Source organism: Portunus trituberculatus, chromosome 18 (assembly GCF_017591435.1).
Source record: "Portunus trituberculatus isolate SZX2019 chromosome 18, ASM1759143v1, whole genome shotgun sequence".
NCBI classification, from domain to species: Eukaryota; Metazoa; Arthropoda; class Malacostraca; order Decapoda; family Portunidae; genus Portunus; species Portunus trituberculatus.
Genome location: NC_059272.1, coordinates 12826316 through 12845781, shown reverse-complemented (window position 1 = coordinate 12845781; position 19466 = coordinate 12826316). Strand labels below are relative to the sequence as shown.

At 36.4% G+C, this 19466-nt stretch overlaps 1 protein-coding gene across 3 annotated transcripts in view; it reads right to left on the bottom strand.

Annotated features, from left to right (window-relative positions):
* The window catches only part of LOC123505562 (Bloom syndrome protein homolog), a 99535-nt gene that overhangs the window by 55581 nt on the left and 24488 nt on the right, over window positions 1-19466 (bottom strand). The window contains exons 3-15 of one of the 3 annotated variants that reach the window (XM_045257028.1): window positions 14372-14531; window positions 14012-14103; window positions 13700-13860; window positions 13249-13467; window positions 12485-12587; window positions 9022-9176; window positions 7886-8903; window positions 7579-7727; window positions 6887-7035; window positions 2537-2777; window positions 1793-1921; window positions 1181-1273; window positions 492-573 (exon numbers count right to left, since the gene is read on the bottom strand). In XM_045257028.1, coding sequence (XP_045112963.1) covers window positions 492-573; window positions 1181-1273; window positions 1793-1921; window positions 2537-2777; window positions 6887-7035; window positions 7579-7727; window positions 7886-8903; window positions 9022-9176; window positions 12485-12587; window positions 13249-13467; window positions 13700-13860; window positions 14012-14103; window positions 14372-14517 — 2737 coding nt within the window. In that variant the 5' untranslated portion in view covers window positions 14518-14531. The other 2 variants (XM_045257029.1, XM_045257030.1) reach the window with 2 other exon arrangements.

Genomic DNA, 19466 nt, shown 5'->3' with positions numbered 1-19466 from the left:
GAACCGTTAATGAGTTTTCCATCTCCTCCCAGTTTACGTTTTTAAAATAGTTCTTGAGATTCTCAATATCAGCCTTTCTGTAATTTAATCGGTCTCCTTTGTATGATTCATCTCTATCTTCCTTTCCTTCTTCTATATCCATCTCTAATATTACATGGTCACTCTTTCCCAATGGGCACTTGTATCTTATATCATCGTTAATTGGTATATCCCTTGTAAAAACTAGATCTAATCTTGCCGGCTCATCGTTTCCTCTGAATCTTGTGTTTTCCTTTACTCTTTGTACCATCAAATTATCTATCATTAGGTTCATTAGGTGTGTGTGTGTGTGTGTGTGTGTGTGTGTGTGTGTGTGTGTGTGTGTGTGTGTGTGTGTGTGTGTGTGTGTGTGTGTGTGTGTGTGTGTGTGTGTGTTGTTTTATTTGGAGCAACAGTGTGGGATTCGGCACAGTGTACAGATAGATAGATTGACAGTAAAAAGACAACATTACTTATTTCCTTCCTTGAAAGATCTAAGAAAGTCTGGTTCTCTTCCTGTAGACTGATGTCCCCACTAAGACGTCCAGCATGGATCTGAAATAAAAGTAAAAATTTGTAGCTCCTTGACTTTCATATCAGGTTGATAGACCAAAATAATGCTCTTAATTATATAAGGAGAAGCAAAAGATTTATTTCCATGTGCATCCCTTTAATTAATAAATTTTTCGATATGTTTACTTTTTGTTGACCATCCACAGTGTTTTGTAACAGTTTATATATAGATAAATTGTTCATGAGTCTTGTTAGTCTTCAAATCAATTAAAATAAATTAGGATTAGATTCATGATCCTTACACTGTATGGCTTGTATTCAACAGTCTTAATGATGCTCCGGCAGGAAAATATAGATGTAAATTAACTAGTTATTGGGAATCGAGCTCCTCAGTCACTAAGAAATTATCTTATTCAGTTATTATGTTAACCAGTTACCTCCCTCAATATAATGATATTTTATTCATTATAGTAACATTAAATATGATATTCAGTTATCAACATGTTAACCAGTTATCTCCCTCAATATAATGAAATGTTGTTCATTATAGTGACATTAAATAACTTATATCCTTTCAAACATTATGGAAAGCATTATCACATCATGTCAGTGACGAAGATCACCAATACTGGAGACTGCGGGGACTTACATCAAGGGAGGCCAATTTTTGCACCTGGTCTTGCATCAGGGACTTGAGTGGTGAAATTACAATGGTGACCCCTTCTGTCACACATGCTGGCAACTATATACAGAGAGAGAGAGAGAGAGAGAGAGAGAGAGAGAGAGAGAGAGAGAGAGAGAGAGAGAGAGAGAGAGAGAGAGAGAGAGAGAGAGAGAGAGAGAGAGAGAGAGAGAGAGAGAGAGAGAGAATTAGATTTGTTGTTCAGAATACACAATAATAAATCACTGAATCATACTTGTTAAAAGCTTCATTAGCAAAAAATTAACAAGACAGCTCCAAAAATAACTAAGTAACACACCTTTCAAGGTTGCCAAACTTTAATTATAATTTCTGATGTTTTTTTTGTTATGGTGTGTGATTCCCTTTCTATGCATGGCATCTCGTATTTATATATATATATATATATATATATATATATATATATATATATATATATATATATATATATATATATATATATATATATATATATATATATATATATATATATATATATATATATATATATATATATATATATATATATATATATATATCTATCTTTTTTTTTTTTTTTTTTTATTTTAAACATATACTGACCTGGTAGCATAAACTCTTCCCCCCACCAGTGGGCATGAGTACAAAACAGTCCTTGCCAAGTAAAGCCGCGTTGATTGTCTCTTTTTGATTTTCCCGAAATTGCCTCAAGCCAAAGCACTGATGGAATATCTAAAAAGGAGATAAAAGAGTATTTAAAACTTCCCATTCCTATTATTTGAAAAGAACAAATGGATGCCTCAGGACAAGTAATACAAAAAGAAGTCAACCACTAGACAAATTAGTATGCAGTATGTTACCAAATGCCTCAGATGGTTTGACCAAATAGAAAATGTGACATAAACTGAGTACTGTAGTTATAATGAGTTCAAGAAAGTAACTTAGAGCAAAATAGGAGTATACTGCAGTATGTGAGCAGTATGAGTGAAAGGAGGATAAAAAAAAGTAAAACATGCAATGAAGGAATGTAACTCAAGACCAAAACAGATGGAGACCCTTTTGTCACATCCATTCCCCTGCAGATATTAAAAGCAGACATCATATAAAAGTCAACAGATGGATAAACAACTACCAAATGCCATCCTTCCATAATTCTACATACAAACATATACTAAAGCTGTCTCTCCTAGAAACTGAAGCCACCATCAGGCACACAACTTTCACATTCAGACTCATTCACATCACTCTCTTAGGCCCTCGGTCTCTGACAGAGTAGAGGAAATACTCCTTTCCTCACTTTTATTGGGTCAGTCACACATAGTTTTATTCAATGCCAGTCATGGTTACCTTGAGCATCTCTTTGCAGTGTGGGTAGTTCATGCCACTGAACTCGCCCGTCACGCCATCATTCCTCACATTGCCAGTGAACCGAGCAGAGCCAGGTGGAATCATGGAGGGGGTCTGTTCTTTATTTGGTGACTTGTAAATAGCTTTGGTGTAATTTTTTTCTTTGGAGATGAATGTTTTATCTGTTGCTTTCACCAATTTTCCAGGAACAGCAAAAGGTCCTTCTTTCCATGACTTTTCCCTTTAAAAATGAAAGTTTAATTATTTATGAAGGCTTTAATTATGTTTATCTCTTGATTATCCAAATGAAAGAATGATTAAACTGTCTTAATAGGTATGAATGCAAGGGTAGGGGCTTTTGCAGTACAAAGCCCCTTCCACACGAAGGACAAATGATCAATGGGCAGACACCGTTACCAATTTTATGCCATGAATAGCGATCGTAAGTATTGATGAAATCACAGATGAGGAAACCACAGGCAAACCATCAAAGTGCTCATGCCTGGTGTTGAACCACTGTATGGGGTGCCTGACAGGGGACCGCAATGCCAGACACACAATGTTACAAGTCAACACTGTGCCCTCTGTGTGTACCTGTGTCAATTATACATAAGTGTCTGTTGAGAAGGTTGTGGAAAAATGGAGAGAAGCAACCATGCAGCTAATAGATCCATGCCTGTGGATTAAGAGTGTGTAGTATAGAAATAGAGACAGAAAGGCAACAGCACTGCAGAAAATAGCAGAAAGCATGAATTGCCCTTAGGTAAGCTTCTGCTTCTGCTTTTGTAATCTCATATTGGTGTCCTGTTTCTCAATTTGATGTTGCACTTTCACTATAAGTCTGTAGAAGGTATCTGGGTCTATTCTCATAAAGTGGCTAAGTCACTGAGATGACCATTTTGTAATTCACCTAAAAGTGTCATGTGACTTCCCAACGTTCTATTTTTTAACCACTTTTTACACCATTCTTTCTTCTGTCTCCTGTCTTTTTTCTTCTTGCACAAAGCAATAATCACTGCACATGAAGCTATACGTTTAGCCTTAACAGCACAGCAACAATTCTTACATCCCAGTCGTACTTCACGTAATCCACTGACCAACGGGAGGCGGTAGCATAGTGGTTAAGGTGGTGAGCGTGGGACTGGGTAGATGTCCATGCGCAGGTTCAAATTCCACCACGTGCTGCCTTGAAACTTTGTCATCTGTCGAGTGGTTTCAAGTTACCTACATGTCACCATGATAACCAGGTTCTAGGTGGAGGTGTGTGTGTGTGTGTGTGTATATATATATATATATATACAGCGGAGACTTAATACTTGAACATCTAAATACTTGAACTTTTCAATACTCGAAAGCTAAAGTTTGATTTAATACTCGAAAAAATACCTGATAGTTGAACGTCCACACACGTGGTTATAAACAAAGGCTCCCTGGTGTCCCCCCTTCCCTCTCTGCCAGTTGTGATTTGTGCTGCTGCAGTCACCAGAATAACATTCTCCTGCATTCTATCTGTAGTTTTTCATTTATAAAATTACACTAATATCAAAGACTTATTAGTGGTGAAAATATCTGGTAATCAAATAGCCGCACATTTGGTCGTATAGAAAGCTCTGTCATCTCCCTTCTCGCAGCCGCCACTGCGCCGGTTTGATATCGTATCATTGGTAATACTGGTATTACTGTAATACCGGTATACCAGATGCGGGTGTGCATCCCTTGTCCTGCCACAATCTTGAGAAAAACAACATTCTTCTGCGTTCTGTTGGTAGTTTTTCATGTAGAAACTTACGATGGCACCAAAGAGGCTTATTAGTGGTGAAAATTAGGAATCTGGTAAGAGTGAAAGTGTTAGTGAGCCACAGCCCTCCACTAGTGGATTCACAGGAGAAAAGTTACAAAGACATTTTCATGGATCATGACTAGTCCTCCGGCGATTTCCCTCTTCCTTCCGACTCTTCTCCCCTCCTTTTCTAAGTTATCCATCCATTTTTATTTGCCGGAATTTTTGAATTGGCCGAAGTAATTTGCCGGACCGCCGCTAGGACGTGGCGGCGCTGTACTATGTTTTGGAGCCCAGGCATTCTGGGTCAAATTTGGATCAGTACCACGCTGCTGCTCATTGCAAACACCACCACCCAAGGTGCATAAACATTTTATTCTGTAATATTTGCCCCTAAACATGGCTTCCAGGTGACCAGGAAGTGATAGTGTTGTGTGTGAACCAAAGAAAAAGCGCAAACATATGACAATATCAGTGCAACAGAAAGTGGACCTATTGAGTTGGGAGAATAATTCCCAAAGTGAATTGGGAAATTTGACAGTGGAGGACGACTGACGAAGGGAATGTGATAACCTTTCTTGAGTAACTCCACAATCCAAGGTTCTGCCCCTTCGTCTTGCCATACCTCCCAATTCTGTGAGAGACAAGCTGCCACTTGTGAGGTCAAGGGAGGAGGCTCCTATTTCCGAAAACACGACTTGCTCGGGCCAGCGGTGTGATATCCCCGCTGCGCAAGAGATGAAACAGGACGGCTCAGCTTAGAAAACGAAGCAGGCTGTCTTTGAGATGGTCTATAACCTGAAGTAGAAGGCCTGTTAGCAGGGTGAATAGACAAAGACGAAGCAGGTGGTTGTGGGCATTTCCTGAGAGCAGCCACAGCAGCTTCTTGAAAGGACTTGGTGGCCTGTGTCTCAGAGTGCCTATCGAAATGATTTTCAATTGTTTATAACAGATTTGTGGGTATAAACAGGAATTTGTGGGTAGCGGCATATAATGATTTCATAGTATCTATAGAGCTAATCCCTCCAACCACGAGCTGCCACTCGAGAGGCATAACATTATCATTTTTTAGGTTCCTTGTTAGCACTAGGTTAACACCCTAACCCTAGTTCACTGGGGGCTGCGGCCCCCCTCCGTATAGGTTAGCTTAGCTTAGGTTATGATAGGTTAATGCCCTAGTATGGGGAGGTCCAGGGGAGACACAGCCCCCACAATTAGGTTATATTAGGTTAAGTTATGTTAAATTAGGTTAATGCCTTAGCGGAGGGGATGAGGGGGGGGCTAAGTTACATTAAGTTAGGTTAATGCCCTAGCAGGGCGGGTCCAGTTAGGTTACATTAGGTTAGGTTATGATAAGTTAGATTAGGTTATGCTTGGTTAGGTTAGGTTGGAAAAACTTGAGATATTATGAAAAATTTACGTTTTTTTTTTTTTTTTTTTTTTTTTTTTTTTTTTTTTTAATGCTCATATTGCGTTTATTTTCCCCACCTAAACCCCCGATTCCCCACAGGCCCCCAAGCTTGTTTGGGGGGGATGGAGGAGAAGGGAGGGACAGACTTGTTATAAAGAATTACCAACAGTTTTTTTTACATTTAACAGATTTTCCTGTGACATCTGTGACAAGATGTTTTTGAACAAGGTAGACGCAGATCTGTGCTACAAAAATCATTTGGACATATGCATCCAGCCTCTGCAGCATATATCAGGGCCGTCAGAAAATATTCCCAGCAGAAATTAAATGTGTAGTGTTTTATTTGAGCCTTGCCTTCAATTATCCCATTCCCATAATAATATCTTTATATTACGGTGGAATGAGGCTGTATGTCTCAGCTTGGCGTGATCCTGTGCCTAAGGAGTACAATAGTTTTTCCGGCGAGCGACAAGGGAGATTTGTCTGGCAGTGTTACTATCGTTTTCAGTAACAGCGTTCGGGTGTAAGAGCGAACGGTCCAGAACCGTTTGCCCTCCGCAAAGTGCTACTGAAAACGCCTCAAGTATACCTACAGGCACTATAGGCAAAAAAATAAAAAAATAAATTAAAAAAATTGCACTCTGCCCTCTGCCTGGTGTCTGGTCCAAGTTGATTGCCTGCCTTAACTGGACTGTCTGATCTGGTAACACTGTTCAACAGCGAGAGGTTTACAGGCAAATCCAAATGCTCGCCTTGCATTTGTTCTTTGTGTGGAAGGGCTTTAAAGTTTATATATATATATATATATATATATATATATATATATATATATATATATATATATATATATATATATATATATATATATATATATATATATATATATATATATATATATATATATATATATATATATATATATATATATATATACTGTATATACAAATTAAAAAAAAGTTAAAATACATATACTTAGATGTTCATGCTACACAATGAGCAAAGTAGTGAGGAAGATCAATCTTCTCTCACTAAAAGATCTATAAGGAATGCTTGTGAATGTATACAATTCATGTGAAGTCATGTGTTGACTTTCTACTATTCAAGAGGTATGCCAGCCTAGCATAAAGTTATAATAATATATAAAAGGAAATACACCTACCTAGCTATAGATCCCAGAGATACTGTCTCATCAAAATCAATGAAATCCTCATCTTCCAATTCATCTTCCATTATCATGGTGTTGCTAGGCATGGTGGATACTCTTTGTAAACTTGTCTCTTCACCATAACTAGGAGCAGGATTTTGTTTCTAAAGATGAACACATTTACCATTAGTAAATTTTGCATTGTTAACTGTTGATATGATAGCTTAATTATTTGCAATGTCAATTTTGTAAATTAAAAATAGTTCTTCCTTACAAACTTGGGAAGATATAGTCTCTCCTGATGTGTTAATGGTCTATGTGACATAAGGTAAACAAGACGGGTACAGCATGTGCTGTTCCATGTCAGTAAGGTTCATATGATTAAGTTGAGGCCATGTTTGCTGCAATGGTGGACAAAAAAAATTACAATATCAATTACTAATTGACTTGTCACATACTAATAAAATTTCTTGAAGATGAAAATGGTTCCTGATTTGCTTCATTCTTAACATAAATAGCAACAAAGGCAGCAAAATTAATATACAAAACATTTCTTAGATGTTGGCAAAAAGTAACTGATATTTTGTGAGCACAGAAAATTTTTCGGTTATTTTTTTTTTAGTTGCTTTCATGAATATGAAAGGAGAAATGAAGATAGTGGCTATGATTATTTTTCTAAGGCACATAATCTAGTCATGTTTCCTTACTTCCTGTAGCCTCCAGCTGCCTGTCACTTGTAGTCTTTCTTGAGTGTAGGCCTCACTGGCATCATTCTGCGTCACCTCAATGAAGTCGTCTTCCATTACATCATCAGGAGGAAACTCATTGGAGTTATCTGTTTGTTTGATCCTTTTCTCTGAGTTTGAAGCCACAAAAAATAAAAGATAAATAAACATCCTGATAGTGAATTAACAACTTTATCAATATCGATAATGATGATGCTCATAATCAACTAAAAAATAAAAACAGCACCCCTCCCAAGTTGTGTAATCAAACCTGCATCAGATTACATACCTAAATTCTCAGATCTGGGATGAACAGTGGCTGTTGACATTTTTCCAACCAAAGTAGATGATCCCAAATCACTGTCTTCTTGCCACACAGACTTGGTACTACATTTTCCAAAACTACTTGTGCTGGCATGAACTGGAGCACTCACTAAAGCACTAGTGTTTGATGTTGCAGAAGTGTTTGTTGGACTAAATAAAGATCTGGTATTGGTATTGGTAATTCTGAGCTCACTAACACCCACTGAAGCACTAATATTGGGTGTTACAGAAGTGTTTGTGAGGCTAAATAAAGGTCTAGCATTGGTTGTCCTCAGCCCACTAAGTTTGTCACTGCCTGCTGGTCCTGAGTTGCCTGAATCTGATGCCAACTTCCGATGGCTTCCAAAAGAGAATTTTCGAGGTAAAGCTGTCTTTTGTGCATTAGCCACATTAGGTGTGTTGGTATGGATGGATGAGAACATAGATGCATTCACTGCTGCACTTGAACCTCCCTGTAATACTTTAGAAGTACTGGGAGGGTTGCTGGGACTACCTTGATGCACTTCAGAATCTGAGATTCTATCACTTCTAGCATCAGCTGAGAAGTCTAAGGACTTTTTACACTGAGCCATTCCCATTGAATCATTTGTAACTATGGTACTGTTTAAATCAGGCACTGTTCTAGCATTCATTTCTTGATTTTCACAAGAAAGAACACTAGTATTCTTATTGATGCTGAAACTTTTTTTTGAATGGAGAGTTGATCTATAATGCTGTTCATTAGGGCTGAGGCATAGTGAATTATCACTAAAAGATTGAGGATCTTGTAATTCTCTCTTTCTCTGACACTCTTCATAATTCTCCAAACACTTCACTATTTTCTTGTATGCAGCCACAGCTTTCATGTGCTGTGTTGTGTTGTAATTGGGCACCTCTTGCAGAGCTCCAAGGGGAAGACTCATCAGCAGCTTTGCCATTATGCTGAGCAGGGACGACTGGAGGGAATTTATCATTGATATGTCATCTTCCTCCAATTCTATAACCTGAAAGTAATTTTTCATCATCCAACTATCTATACCTAAATAATTCATAACACAGCATATTCACATACTAAAGGAGTCACAAAATCTAACCTGTATACGTTTATCTAAAAACAATTACCCTTAATATCGGATGCTTTAGAATCTGGTCCTCACTCATGGCCCCAAGAGAAGCTTCAAAGTTAGGCATATTCAAAAAGGAGGTCTTGCAAGCATCCTGCAGGCCTTTGGTGGAAGAGCCTTGTATGGGGTTAGGTATCCTGTCTGATGCACCAGCTGGAAGACATTGTGGTATGCATGAAGAGGCAGAGGGGACCTGTTGTGTGATTTCAGTGATGTTCCAAGGAAGCTGGTAGAGGGCTTCTGTGCTTTAGATAACAATGTGTAAGTGACCAAAGGAGTGACTTTGCGCACTAGTGCTTCCTCATTGAGTGGATGCAGAATACCAGATGGAAATTTGCTTTTCCCCTCAGAAACTTTGGGATAGAAATGAAATTTAATTCTATTCCCTTCCTTGGAAGTAACACCAAGAAGTTTACTTGTATGAATGAGCACTGATGAAGATGTTTTTCTCTCTACTGTAAGTGATTAATCTTTGTAAGCAGGATCTGAACAAAATAAAAATGATAATGAATCTCATGCACTTTATATTTCTGCCCAGAATCATGCCAAGTTTGTTCTTCAACTTGCCAAACACTCCTTCATCAATAGAAAATGCCAAAATCTTTCAAAATCCAATTCCCTTCAGACTTCTGGCATCTGGCCAAAAACATCTCCAATAATTTTACTTCTTCATCTTTCCCTCCTTTATTTCATCCTGGTGGCACCACTGCTATGAAATCTGTCTCTAAAGGTGAGCTCCTCTCTCAAACTTTTGCTAATTGCTCTACCTTGGATAATTCTGGGCTAGTTGTTCCCTCTTCTTCTACCTCTAATTATTTCATGCCTTCAATTAAAATTCCATGCCCTCACTGGGCAAAACCCTGAGAAGGTTTACAAATCTGATGGGGTCCCTCCTACTGTTCTCAAAAACTGCACCTCCGTGCTAGTATCTTGCCTGGGCAAACTCTTACAACTCAGTCTATTGATTTCTACCTTTCCTTCTTGCTGGAAGTTTGCCTACATTCAGCCTGTTCCTATAAAGGGTGACCATTCTAATCTCTCAAACTACTGCCCTATAGCTTTTATCTCTTGCTTGTTTAAAGCCTTTGAATTTATCCTCAATAGGATCTGGCACTTCACAATCTTCTATCTGATCGTCAGTATGGCTTCCATCGAAGCCGCTCTACTGGTGAACTCTTTTAGAGATTTTGGTGAAACTTTTTGCTATTGCCTTAGACATATCAAAAACTTTTGATAATGTCTGGCACAAAGGTTTGATCTCAAAACTACTTTCCTACAGTTTTCATCCTTCTCTCTCTGCAACTTTAACTAAAGTTTCCTCTCTGACCATTCTATTGCTGTGATAGCAACCCACTGTTCTTCTAAATCTATTCACAGTGGTGTTCCTCAGGGCTCTGTCCTGTTACCTCTTCCTATTATTCATTAATGATCTTGGCCAAACTCATTGCCCTGTCCACTCCTACACTGATGATACCACCCTACACCTTGCCACTTCTTTTTAGACAATCAACCTTTCAGGAAGTTAACACTTCCTGAAGGGATGCCACAAAACACCTAACTTCTGATCCATCTAAGATTTCTGAATTGGGCAGAGAAAAATTGGTTGTGTTCAATGCCTTAAAAACACAATTTCTCCATCTATCAACTCAACACAACCTTCCAGACAACTATCTCCTCTTCTTCAATGACAATCAACTGTCCCCTTCTTCTCCACTGAATATCCTCAGTTTGTCCTTTACTCATAATCTAAACTGGAAACTTCACATCTCATCTCTTGCTAAAACAGTTTCAATGGAGTTAGGTGTTATGAGGCGTCTCCGCCAGTTTTTCTCACTCCCCCAACTGCTAACTCTATACAAGGGCTTTATCTGCCCATATATGGAGTACTCTTTGCATGTTTTGGGGGGAGTTCCACTCACAGAGTTTAATTAGATATGGTGGAACCAAAAGCTTTTTGTCTTAACTCCCCTCCTCTGACTGACTGTCTTCAGCCTCTTTCTCACTGCTGGAATGTTGCATCTCTTGCTATCTTCTACTGCTATTTTCATGCTAACTGTTGTTCTGATTTTGCTAATTGCATGCCTCCCCTCTTCCTGTGGCTTTGCTGCACAAGGCTTTCTTCTTCCTCTCACCCCTATTCTGTCCAACTCTCTTTTGCAAGAGTTAACCATTACTCTCAATCATTCATACCTTTCTCTGGTATATTCTGGAACTCCCTGCCTGCTTCTGTATTTCCAACTTCCTATGACTTGACTTCACTTAAGAGGAGGTTTCAAGACATTTATCCCTTTCTAACTTTCTTGGACCTGCAAAGGAACTGGCAACTAAAGGCATTTTCAGTAGCAGCACGGCTGGAGGCAAATGGAGTCAAACAGAGGCAAGTTTTGGCAAACGCTTGCCAACACCTTTCCACAGTGTTTGACCTCATTTGCCAAACACTTTTCTGCCAATCAGCATGGAGTAACCCCATCAACCTCAGGGAATGAGATAAAAAAGGAGTTACATTTCAAATAAGACTGAATAGTAAGACATGTTTTAGGCCATGGAAGTGGGTACTATAGATGAAGATTTAAGTTTACATATTGTGCAGCATACTGCAGAGAACCAGAATCAAACATATGGCATAAAATAAATTAATGAGCTGGTGATAGCTAGTGACAGGTCACATCCATCCGTCCTTGTTGTGGGTGTTGACCGATTCCATGCTTCTCGTCATGACTTTGATACAATAGTAGAGTTATTTTTCTATTATTAGTGAATAAAATTATAATATTGCTGCAAATCCTTATATCATAAAGTAATGAATGATGGTAAAATGCATTATCTGCTAAGTATTGACGTAATATAATCATATAGGCATCAGAAAACTGCAGCCATACGTCTACAATGAAACGCCTTCAAAACAAGCCCGCGTAGATCAAATCATTGTTCATCTTCGAAGGACAGAAGACCTGCTGTTTTTGAGGAGTAGTATTGGGTTGCTCAGCCCTCAGTTTATACAAATGATGAAGCACTAGTGGCCTATAATACTCCCCATCCAGGAATAAATCTCCAAACTCTTCCATCATGCTGCTGTGTTTATGTCTTGACAACAGCGCTAGCTCAGGCGACTGGTATGTATGATGACTTCTCCCAAGGACTGAGATCACGGTGATACGATCATCTGGCAGCAGTGATGGTGCCTCAGCACCGTCCTATTCAGCATGAACTCAAACATGTTTGGCTTTGTGGTGACACCACTGAAAATGCCTTAAGTGCGCCTTTTTTTTTTTTTTTTTTTTTCCCCTTGCCTAGCTTTCCCCTCTTACATAGAAAAAAAAAAATCTTTATGCCATACAACCTTTCTCTTTCTGGTATTCACAAGTTATTTTCTACAAAGCTTAATCATGAGAAGTAAGGAAATTACAAACTAAATCTATATCAATCTATAAAGTTTGCTGCATTACCTTTGAATTCATTACCTGTATTTTTGAGGGACAAGACAGGCATGCCTCCTTCTGCCTGAGTGCTGCAATTTGACACTGAGGATAAGACTTTCTCATTTTCTATTCCATTGACTTTAGTCTGCAATAGATAAAAAACATTCACAGATTTACTTATCTCAGCTGCATATATAAAGGATGCTGCAATTTGGTTTGACTTCCCAAATGGTGAGACTAAATTGTAAATTTTTTTCCAAACCCAGACTTGATCTTCTAAAACCTACATGGCTATACTTATATTGCAGTGTTTCTGTTAAATATGACACATTAATTTCTAGAATGCAGAAAAAGAATGCCCTCATTGGCCTAAACCATCAGAAGGCTCATGGACCTGAAAGGATCCGTCCCAATGCTCTGCAAAAGCTGCGTCTGTATTTGCACCTTGCCTACTCAAAAGTCTTTCAACTGTGTCTAGCAATGTTTACCTCTCCTTCTTGCTGGATTTGCCTACATTCAGCCTGTTCCTAAAAAAAAGTAACTGATCCAATCACTCAAATTACTGTCATATTGCTTTCATTTCCTGCCTGTCTAAAAGTCTCGGGAGATTTATAAACATCTATCACTTCAAAACCTTCTATCTGATTCCCAGTATGGTTCCCAATGAGGCTGCTCTACTAGTGAACTTCTGGCTTTCCTTAATGAGTCTTGGTCATCTACTTTTCTCTATGCATTCTGAAAGCTGCAATACCTACTTATACATTATGTATACAAAAATATCCAGTCAAGAAAAAAAATTTAAATACTTTGCCAAAACAACTTTGAGAAGACGTATCCTGGGAATGTGTTTCAATTACTGCAGCATCTGATGCAGCATTTGTGGTGCTGGTAAGCTCCTGAGAATCCTGTTGCTTCAACATCTCTTTCCATCCAGGTTTCTCTTCTTCCTCACATCCAAAAAAGTCATCTTGAAAAAAATCATCTTCATCTTCAATGGCCAATCCACTCTCTGACTCTTCATCAAACTGAAAAGCAACAAGTATTTCATTTATGACACAATGCATAACTCAAATAATTCATTAATGGCAATGAACAGCATATCAAAACCTACTTCTAACTGTACTTTCTTTTGCTACATGTAAACTTCTACCACCACTGTGAATAGTCCTATTCTTTCTTTTCCTTTTCATGTGGACTTGACGCAAAGAAGTGGTTGAATCCTGAAAGGTACAAGTAACAGAGCACACCAGAACACACCTTGCTTTTTAAAGGTGATGAGTCATCTATCAAGTCCTCAATGTCATTTTCATCATCTGATTCAATGACCCGCTTTGTGGTTTTACGAACTGCTTGTACTGCTTCTTCCTCCTCTTCTTCAGTTTCTTTCTTAGTCTGTTTACTATGTGGATCCTGAGTACCTAATAAAATATAACTCAATATGAAAAAAAATCAAGTACATAACTCCCAAAATGTTAAATCACTGAGAAATGCAGGCACTGTCAATAATGAAAGGAATATTGAATCAGAATTAATTATGAACAATATCCCACTGACTACGTTAAATCTTACCCTTGACACGTGGCACACTGCTCAAGTCCTCAAAGTCATCATCATCATCATCACTTATATAAATTGGCTTAGATGGACCTGCCATAGGAGACCTGCAAGCAATTGGTTGGAAATGTGTTAGAAAAACAAACCATGGAGATTATTATCAACTACTTTTCTAATGTTTCAGTATTCACAATAACATCTGTGAACCTTAAACCTATACTAAAACTTTTAAATGATTTATCTAAGAAATTATGATGGGTTTCACTAAAGATGAGACAGAAGAAAAATTATTCCAGAGCAGCTGATATGCAATAATAAAAAGAAATTACATCCTAGAATGTGTAGTACCAATCAATGAAGAAACATTTCTCTTACACAGTAGCAACGGGACGTGCAGCCCCAACTTTATTAAGCAAAGCATTTCCCTTATTCATTGGATTTGAACTATTTTGGGTGGATTTGAAGAAATCATTCAGGCGTCGCTGCCGAGGAGATATCTGTTTGCCTCCTTTTCTCTCCATCTGTCCTGTAACATCTTGAAAAAGTAGAATTACATTTATTAATTTGTTAGAGCTAAATTTATCAATTCATTCCTACACATCATCCATTGCTTGTTAAAAATACAAAAATCTAAGAAACTTATCAATAGTATTCTACTGGCAAGAAATTACCATTCTCCAAATTAAAGTACAGTAAAACTTTACTATGTTGGAATAATTTGGAGGGAAGGCAAATCTGACTTATCTGAACCCAACAATGCTTGAGTTTAAATTCCTTCCTCCAAGGTATTAAGCAAGCCTCTCTGCAGTATGCTGGATGTCCAGGCTGCACCATTACCCCTTCAGCTCTTTCTTGCATGTAGTATACTCACTGTAGCATATGTTTATGAAGTTTTTTTGCTTTTCAAAATTAATATATCATTTCAGAAACACAGTTAGGTTAGGTTACTTTAAGTTTGTTTTGGTTTAATTAGAGGGAAAACAGAAATAGACCAAATTTCATATTTCCAAAAAGGTCTAAGGAGACAAACAGTCCAGTATAAAGTATGAAGTCAAAAATAAATGTTACCAACCTTCAACCCCAAACAAGCTTGGGGACCTGTGGGAATGATGGGTTTTCAGATGAGGTGAGATGATAATAAGTAGGTAATTTTCGTGAAGTAAATCAGAATCACCTAAAGCATGGCAAATACATGGCCAAAACCAATCTAAACACACCCATATGCAATAAGAAAGCACATTCTGCAATAACAACATAAACAATCTAGTGAAAATTTCACACCATGTCAGAAAAAAAATCACTACCATGCTTTTACATAATCTACCAACATAACATAAACCTAAGCTATCCTGAACCTAAACCTAACCTGATAATTTACTCCTTGGAAATTACTCGTTAACATTGTTTTGTTTGCTTGTTTGGTGAAGAGGATTAGAGGCATTTTTATACCACTTTATACTATCATATTATTTATATATATATATATATATATATATATATATATATATATATATATATATATATATATATATATATATATATATATATATATATATATATATATATATATATATATATATATATATATATATATATATATATATATATATATATATATATATATATATATATATATATATATATATATATATATATATATATATATATATATATATATATATATATATATATATATATATATATATATATATATATATATATATATATATATATATATATATATATATATATATATATATATATATATATATATATATATATATATATATATATATATATATATATATATATATATATATATATATATATATATATATATATATATATATATATATATATATATATATATATATATATATATATATATATATATATATATATATATATATATATATATATATATATATATATATATATATATATATATATATATATATATATATATATATATATATATATATATATATATATATATATATATATATATATATATATATATATATATATATATATATATATATATATATATATATATATATATATATATATATATATATATATATATATATATATATATATATATATATATATATATATATATATATATATATATATATATATATATATATATATATATATATATATATATATATATATATATATATATATATATATATATATATATATTTTTTTTTTTTTTTTTTTGAGAATTCCAGGAGACAGGATAAGGAAATGGTATATAAATGAGAAGGAAGAGAAAAAAGTGGAACAAGTTTAACTAAAAATGATAAAGGCAAAAGACTAAAAATGATGTATACGAACATAGACGGGGTTTTATCAAGTAAACTAGAATTAAGAGATTACATAAAGAAAGAAAATCCAGATATTGTATGCCTGGCTGAAACAAAACTAAATAAGGTAATCAAAATAGACTTGGATAATAGGTATAATGTATGGAGAAGAGACAGAGTGGGCAAAGGAGGAGGAGGAGTCATGATTATGTTAAGGAAGGAGATAGTGATAAATGAAATGGAATGTGGGGAAGGAAAAGCAGAAGTATTGTATATTAAGATGCATATTAATAAAAAAGAGATAACAATCATTGTAACATATGTGCCACCAAAAACAAATTCATGGACCAATCAAGAATATAAAGACATGATAGATGACACAATAAGGAGTCTAACGAGAATCGTTAAAGAAAGGAAAAAAGTGATATTAGTAGGAGATTTCACCTGTAAAGAAGTAGACTGGGAAAATTATGAAAGTGGTATGGGGAAGAAGCCTGGGAGAAAGATTCTTGAACCTAATGATAGACAATATGATGGACCAGAGAGTAAAGGAATGCACAAGATTCAGAGGAAACGGCAAGCCGGCGAGATTGGACCTAGTTTTTACAAGGGGTATACAAATGAATGATATAAGATATAAGTGCCCATTGGGAAAGAGTGACCATGCAATATTAGAAATAGATATAGAAGAGGGAAAGGAAGATAGAGACGATTCATACAAAGGAGACCGATTAAATTACAGAAAGGCTGATATTGAGAATCTCAAGAACTATTTTAAAAACGTAGACTGGGAGGAGATGGAAAACTCAGAGACAATGCAAGACAAATATAACTTATTTTTGGAAATATACAAAACAGGAGTCAGGGAATATGTCCCAAAATATAGACCTAAAGAAGAAGGAAAGAAAGATTGGTTTAATGCAAGGTGTGCTAGGTAAAGGAGAAAAGAGATGGAGCATGGAAAAGGTGGAGGAGAAATAGGAATCCAGTAAATAAGGAAAACTTCAAAGCAGCAAGAAATGAATATGTTAAGGTGAGGAAGGAAGAGGAAAAGAACTTCGAAAAAGACATTGTCGAAAAATGTAAGGAGCAACCAAAATTGTTCTATAGATTCATAAATGGAAAAATTAGGCAAAAAGAAAAAATAGAAAGGTTAAAAGGAGAGAACAGGATGGTGGAAGACCCAAAAAGTATGGCAGAACTATTAAATAAAAATTCCAGGAGGTCTTTACTAAGGAATCCAAATTTGAGAGGCCACAGGGTAATAGAGACAATCTATATGAAAGAGATTAAAGTAACCAAGCTTGAAATAAAACAGTTAATGAAGGAACTGGATGAAGAGAAGGCAATGGGACCAGATGAAGTCTCAGGCAGAATACTGAAAGAATGTAGGGAAGAACTAGCAAGTCCTATATACAACATCATAAAATGCTCAATAAAAAATGGAACAGTACCAGTAGAATGGAAAAGAGCTGAGGTGGTTCCCATATATATGAGCGGAAGGAAGGAAGAACCTTTAAATTACAGACCGGTATCACTAACTAGTGTAATATGCAAGATGTGTGAAAGAATAATAAAGAAACAATGGATCGAATTCCTTGAAGACAACAAATTAATAATATCAAATAGCCAATTTGGTTTTAGAAAAAGACAGTCTTGTGTAACTAATTTATTGAGTTTCTATTCTAGAATAGTTGATAGAGTACAAGAGAGAGAGGGATGGGTTGACTGTGTTTATTTGGATTTAAAAAAGGCATTTGACAAAGTGCCACATGCGAGATTACTGTGGAAGTTAAATGTGCTTAAAAGGAAGCACATTGAGATGGATAGAAAATGATTTGAGGGGGAGAGAAATAAGGACGGTAGTTAAAGATATGAAGTCCAAGTGGAGAGCAGTAGAAAGCAGAGTGTCACAGGGCTCAGTACTGGCAACAATACTTTTCCTCATTTATATCATGCCAGAAGGAGTGAACAGCTACATAAATCTGTTTGCGGACGATACGAAACTGTGCAGAGTTATAAAGCAAAAGGAGGATTGTGAAATACTGCAAGAAGACCTAAATAAGATCTGGGAATAGAGTAAGAAGTGGGAAATGGAATTCAATGTGAACAAAAGCCATGTCATGGAAATGGGAAAGAGTGAAAGACGACCTGTGGGAATCTATAAGATGGGAGATGGAGTAGAACTGGAGAAAGTCAAAAAGGAAAAGGACTTAGGAGTGACGATGGAAGAAAACAATCAACCAGTAAGCCATATTGATAGAATTTTTAGAGAAACATATAATTTGCTAAGGAATATTGGAGTAGCATTTCACTACATGGACAAAGAAATGATGAAGAAATTGATAAGTACTATAATAAGACCCAGATTGGAATATGCAGTAGTGTGGACCCCTCATAAAAAGAAACACATAAGGAAATTGGAGAGGCTACAAAAAATGGCTACAAGAATGGTTCCAGAATTTGAAGGGATGACATATGAGGAGAGACTAAAGGCTATGGATCTACCAACCTTGGAACAAAGAAGGGAGAGAGGAGACCTGATACAAGTTTATAAATTGATCAACAGAATGGACCAAGTGGATAATGAGAAACTGATCCTGAGAGAAGAATATGACATCCAAGCACAAGATCGCATAGTAAAAAGCTGAGAAAGGAAGATGTCTGAGAGATATTAAAAATATAGTTTCCGCAGAGATGTATTGAGACGTGGAACAGTTTGGATGAAGAAGTAGTGTCTGCAACGAGTGTGCATACTTTTAAAGTAAGATTGGATAAGTGTAGATATGGAGACCGGGCCACATGAGCATAAAGCCCAGGCCCTGTAAAACTACAACTAGGTAAATATATATATATACACACACACACACACACACACACACACACACACACACACACACACACACACACACACACGGTAGCTCAGTGGTTAGAGCGCTGGCTTCACAAGCCAGATGACCGGGGTTCGATTCCCCGGCCGAATGGAGATATTTGGGTGTGTCTCCTTTCACGTGTAGCCCCTGTTCACCTAGCAGTGAGTAGGTACGGGATGTAAATCAAGGAGTTGTGACCTTGTTGTCCCGGTGTGTGGTGTGTGCCTGGTCTCAGACCTATCCCAAGATCGGAAATAATGAGCTCTGAGCTCGTTCCGTAGGGTA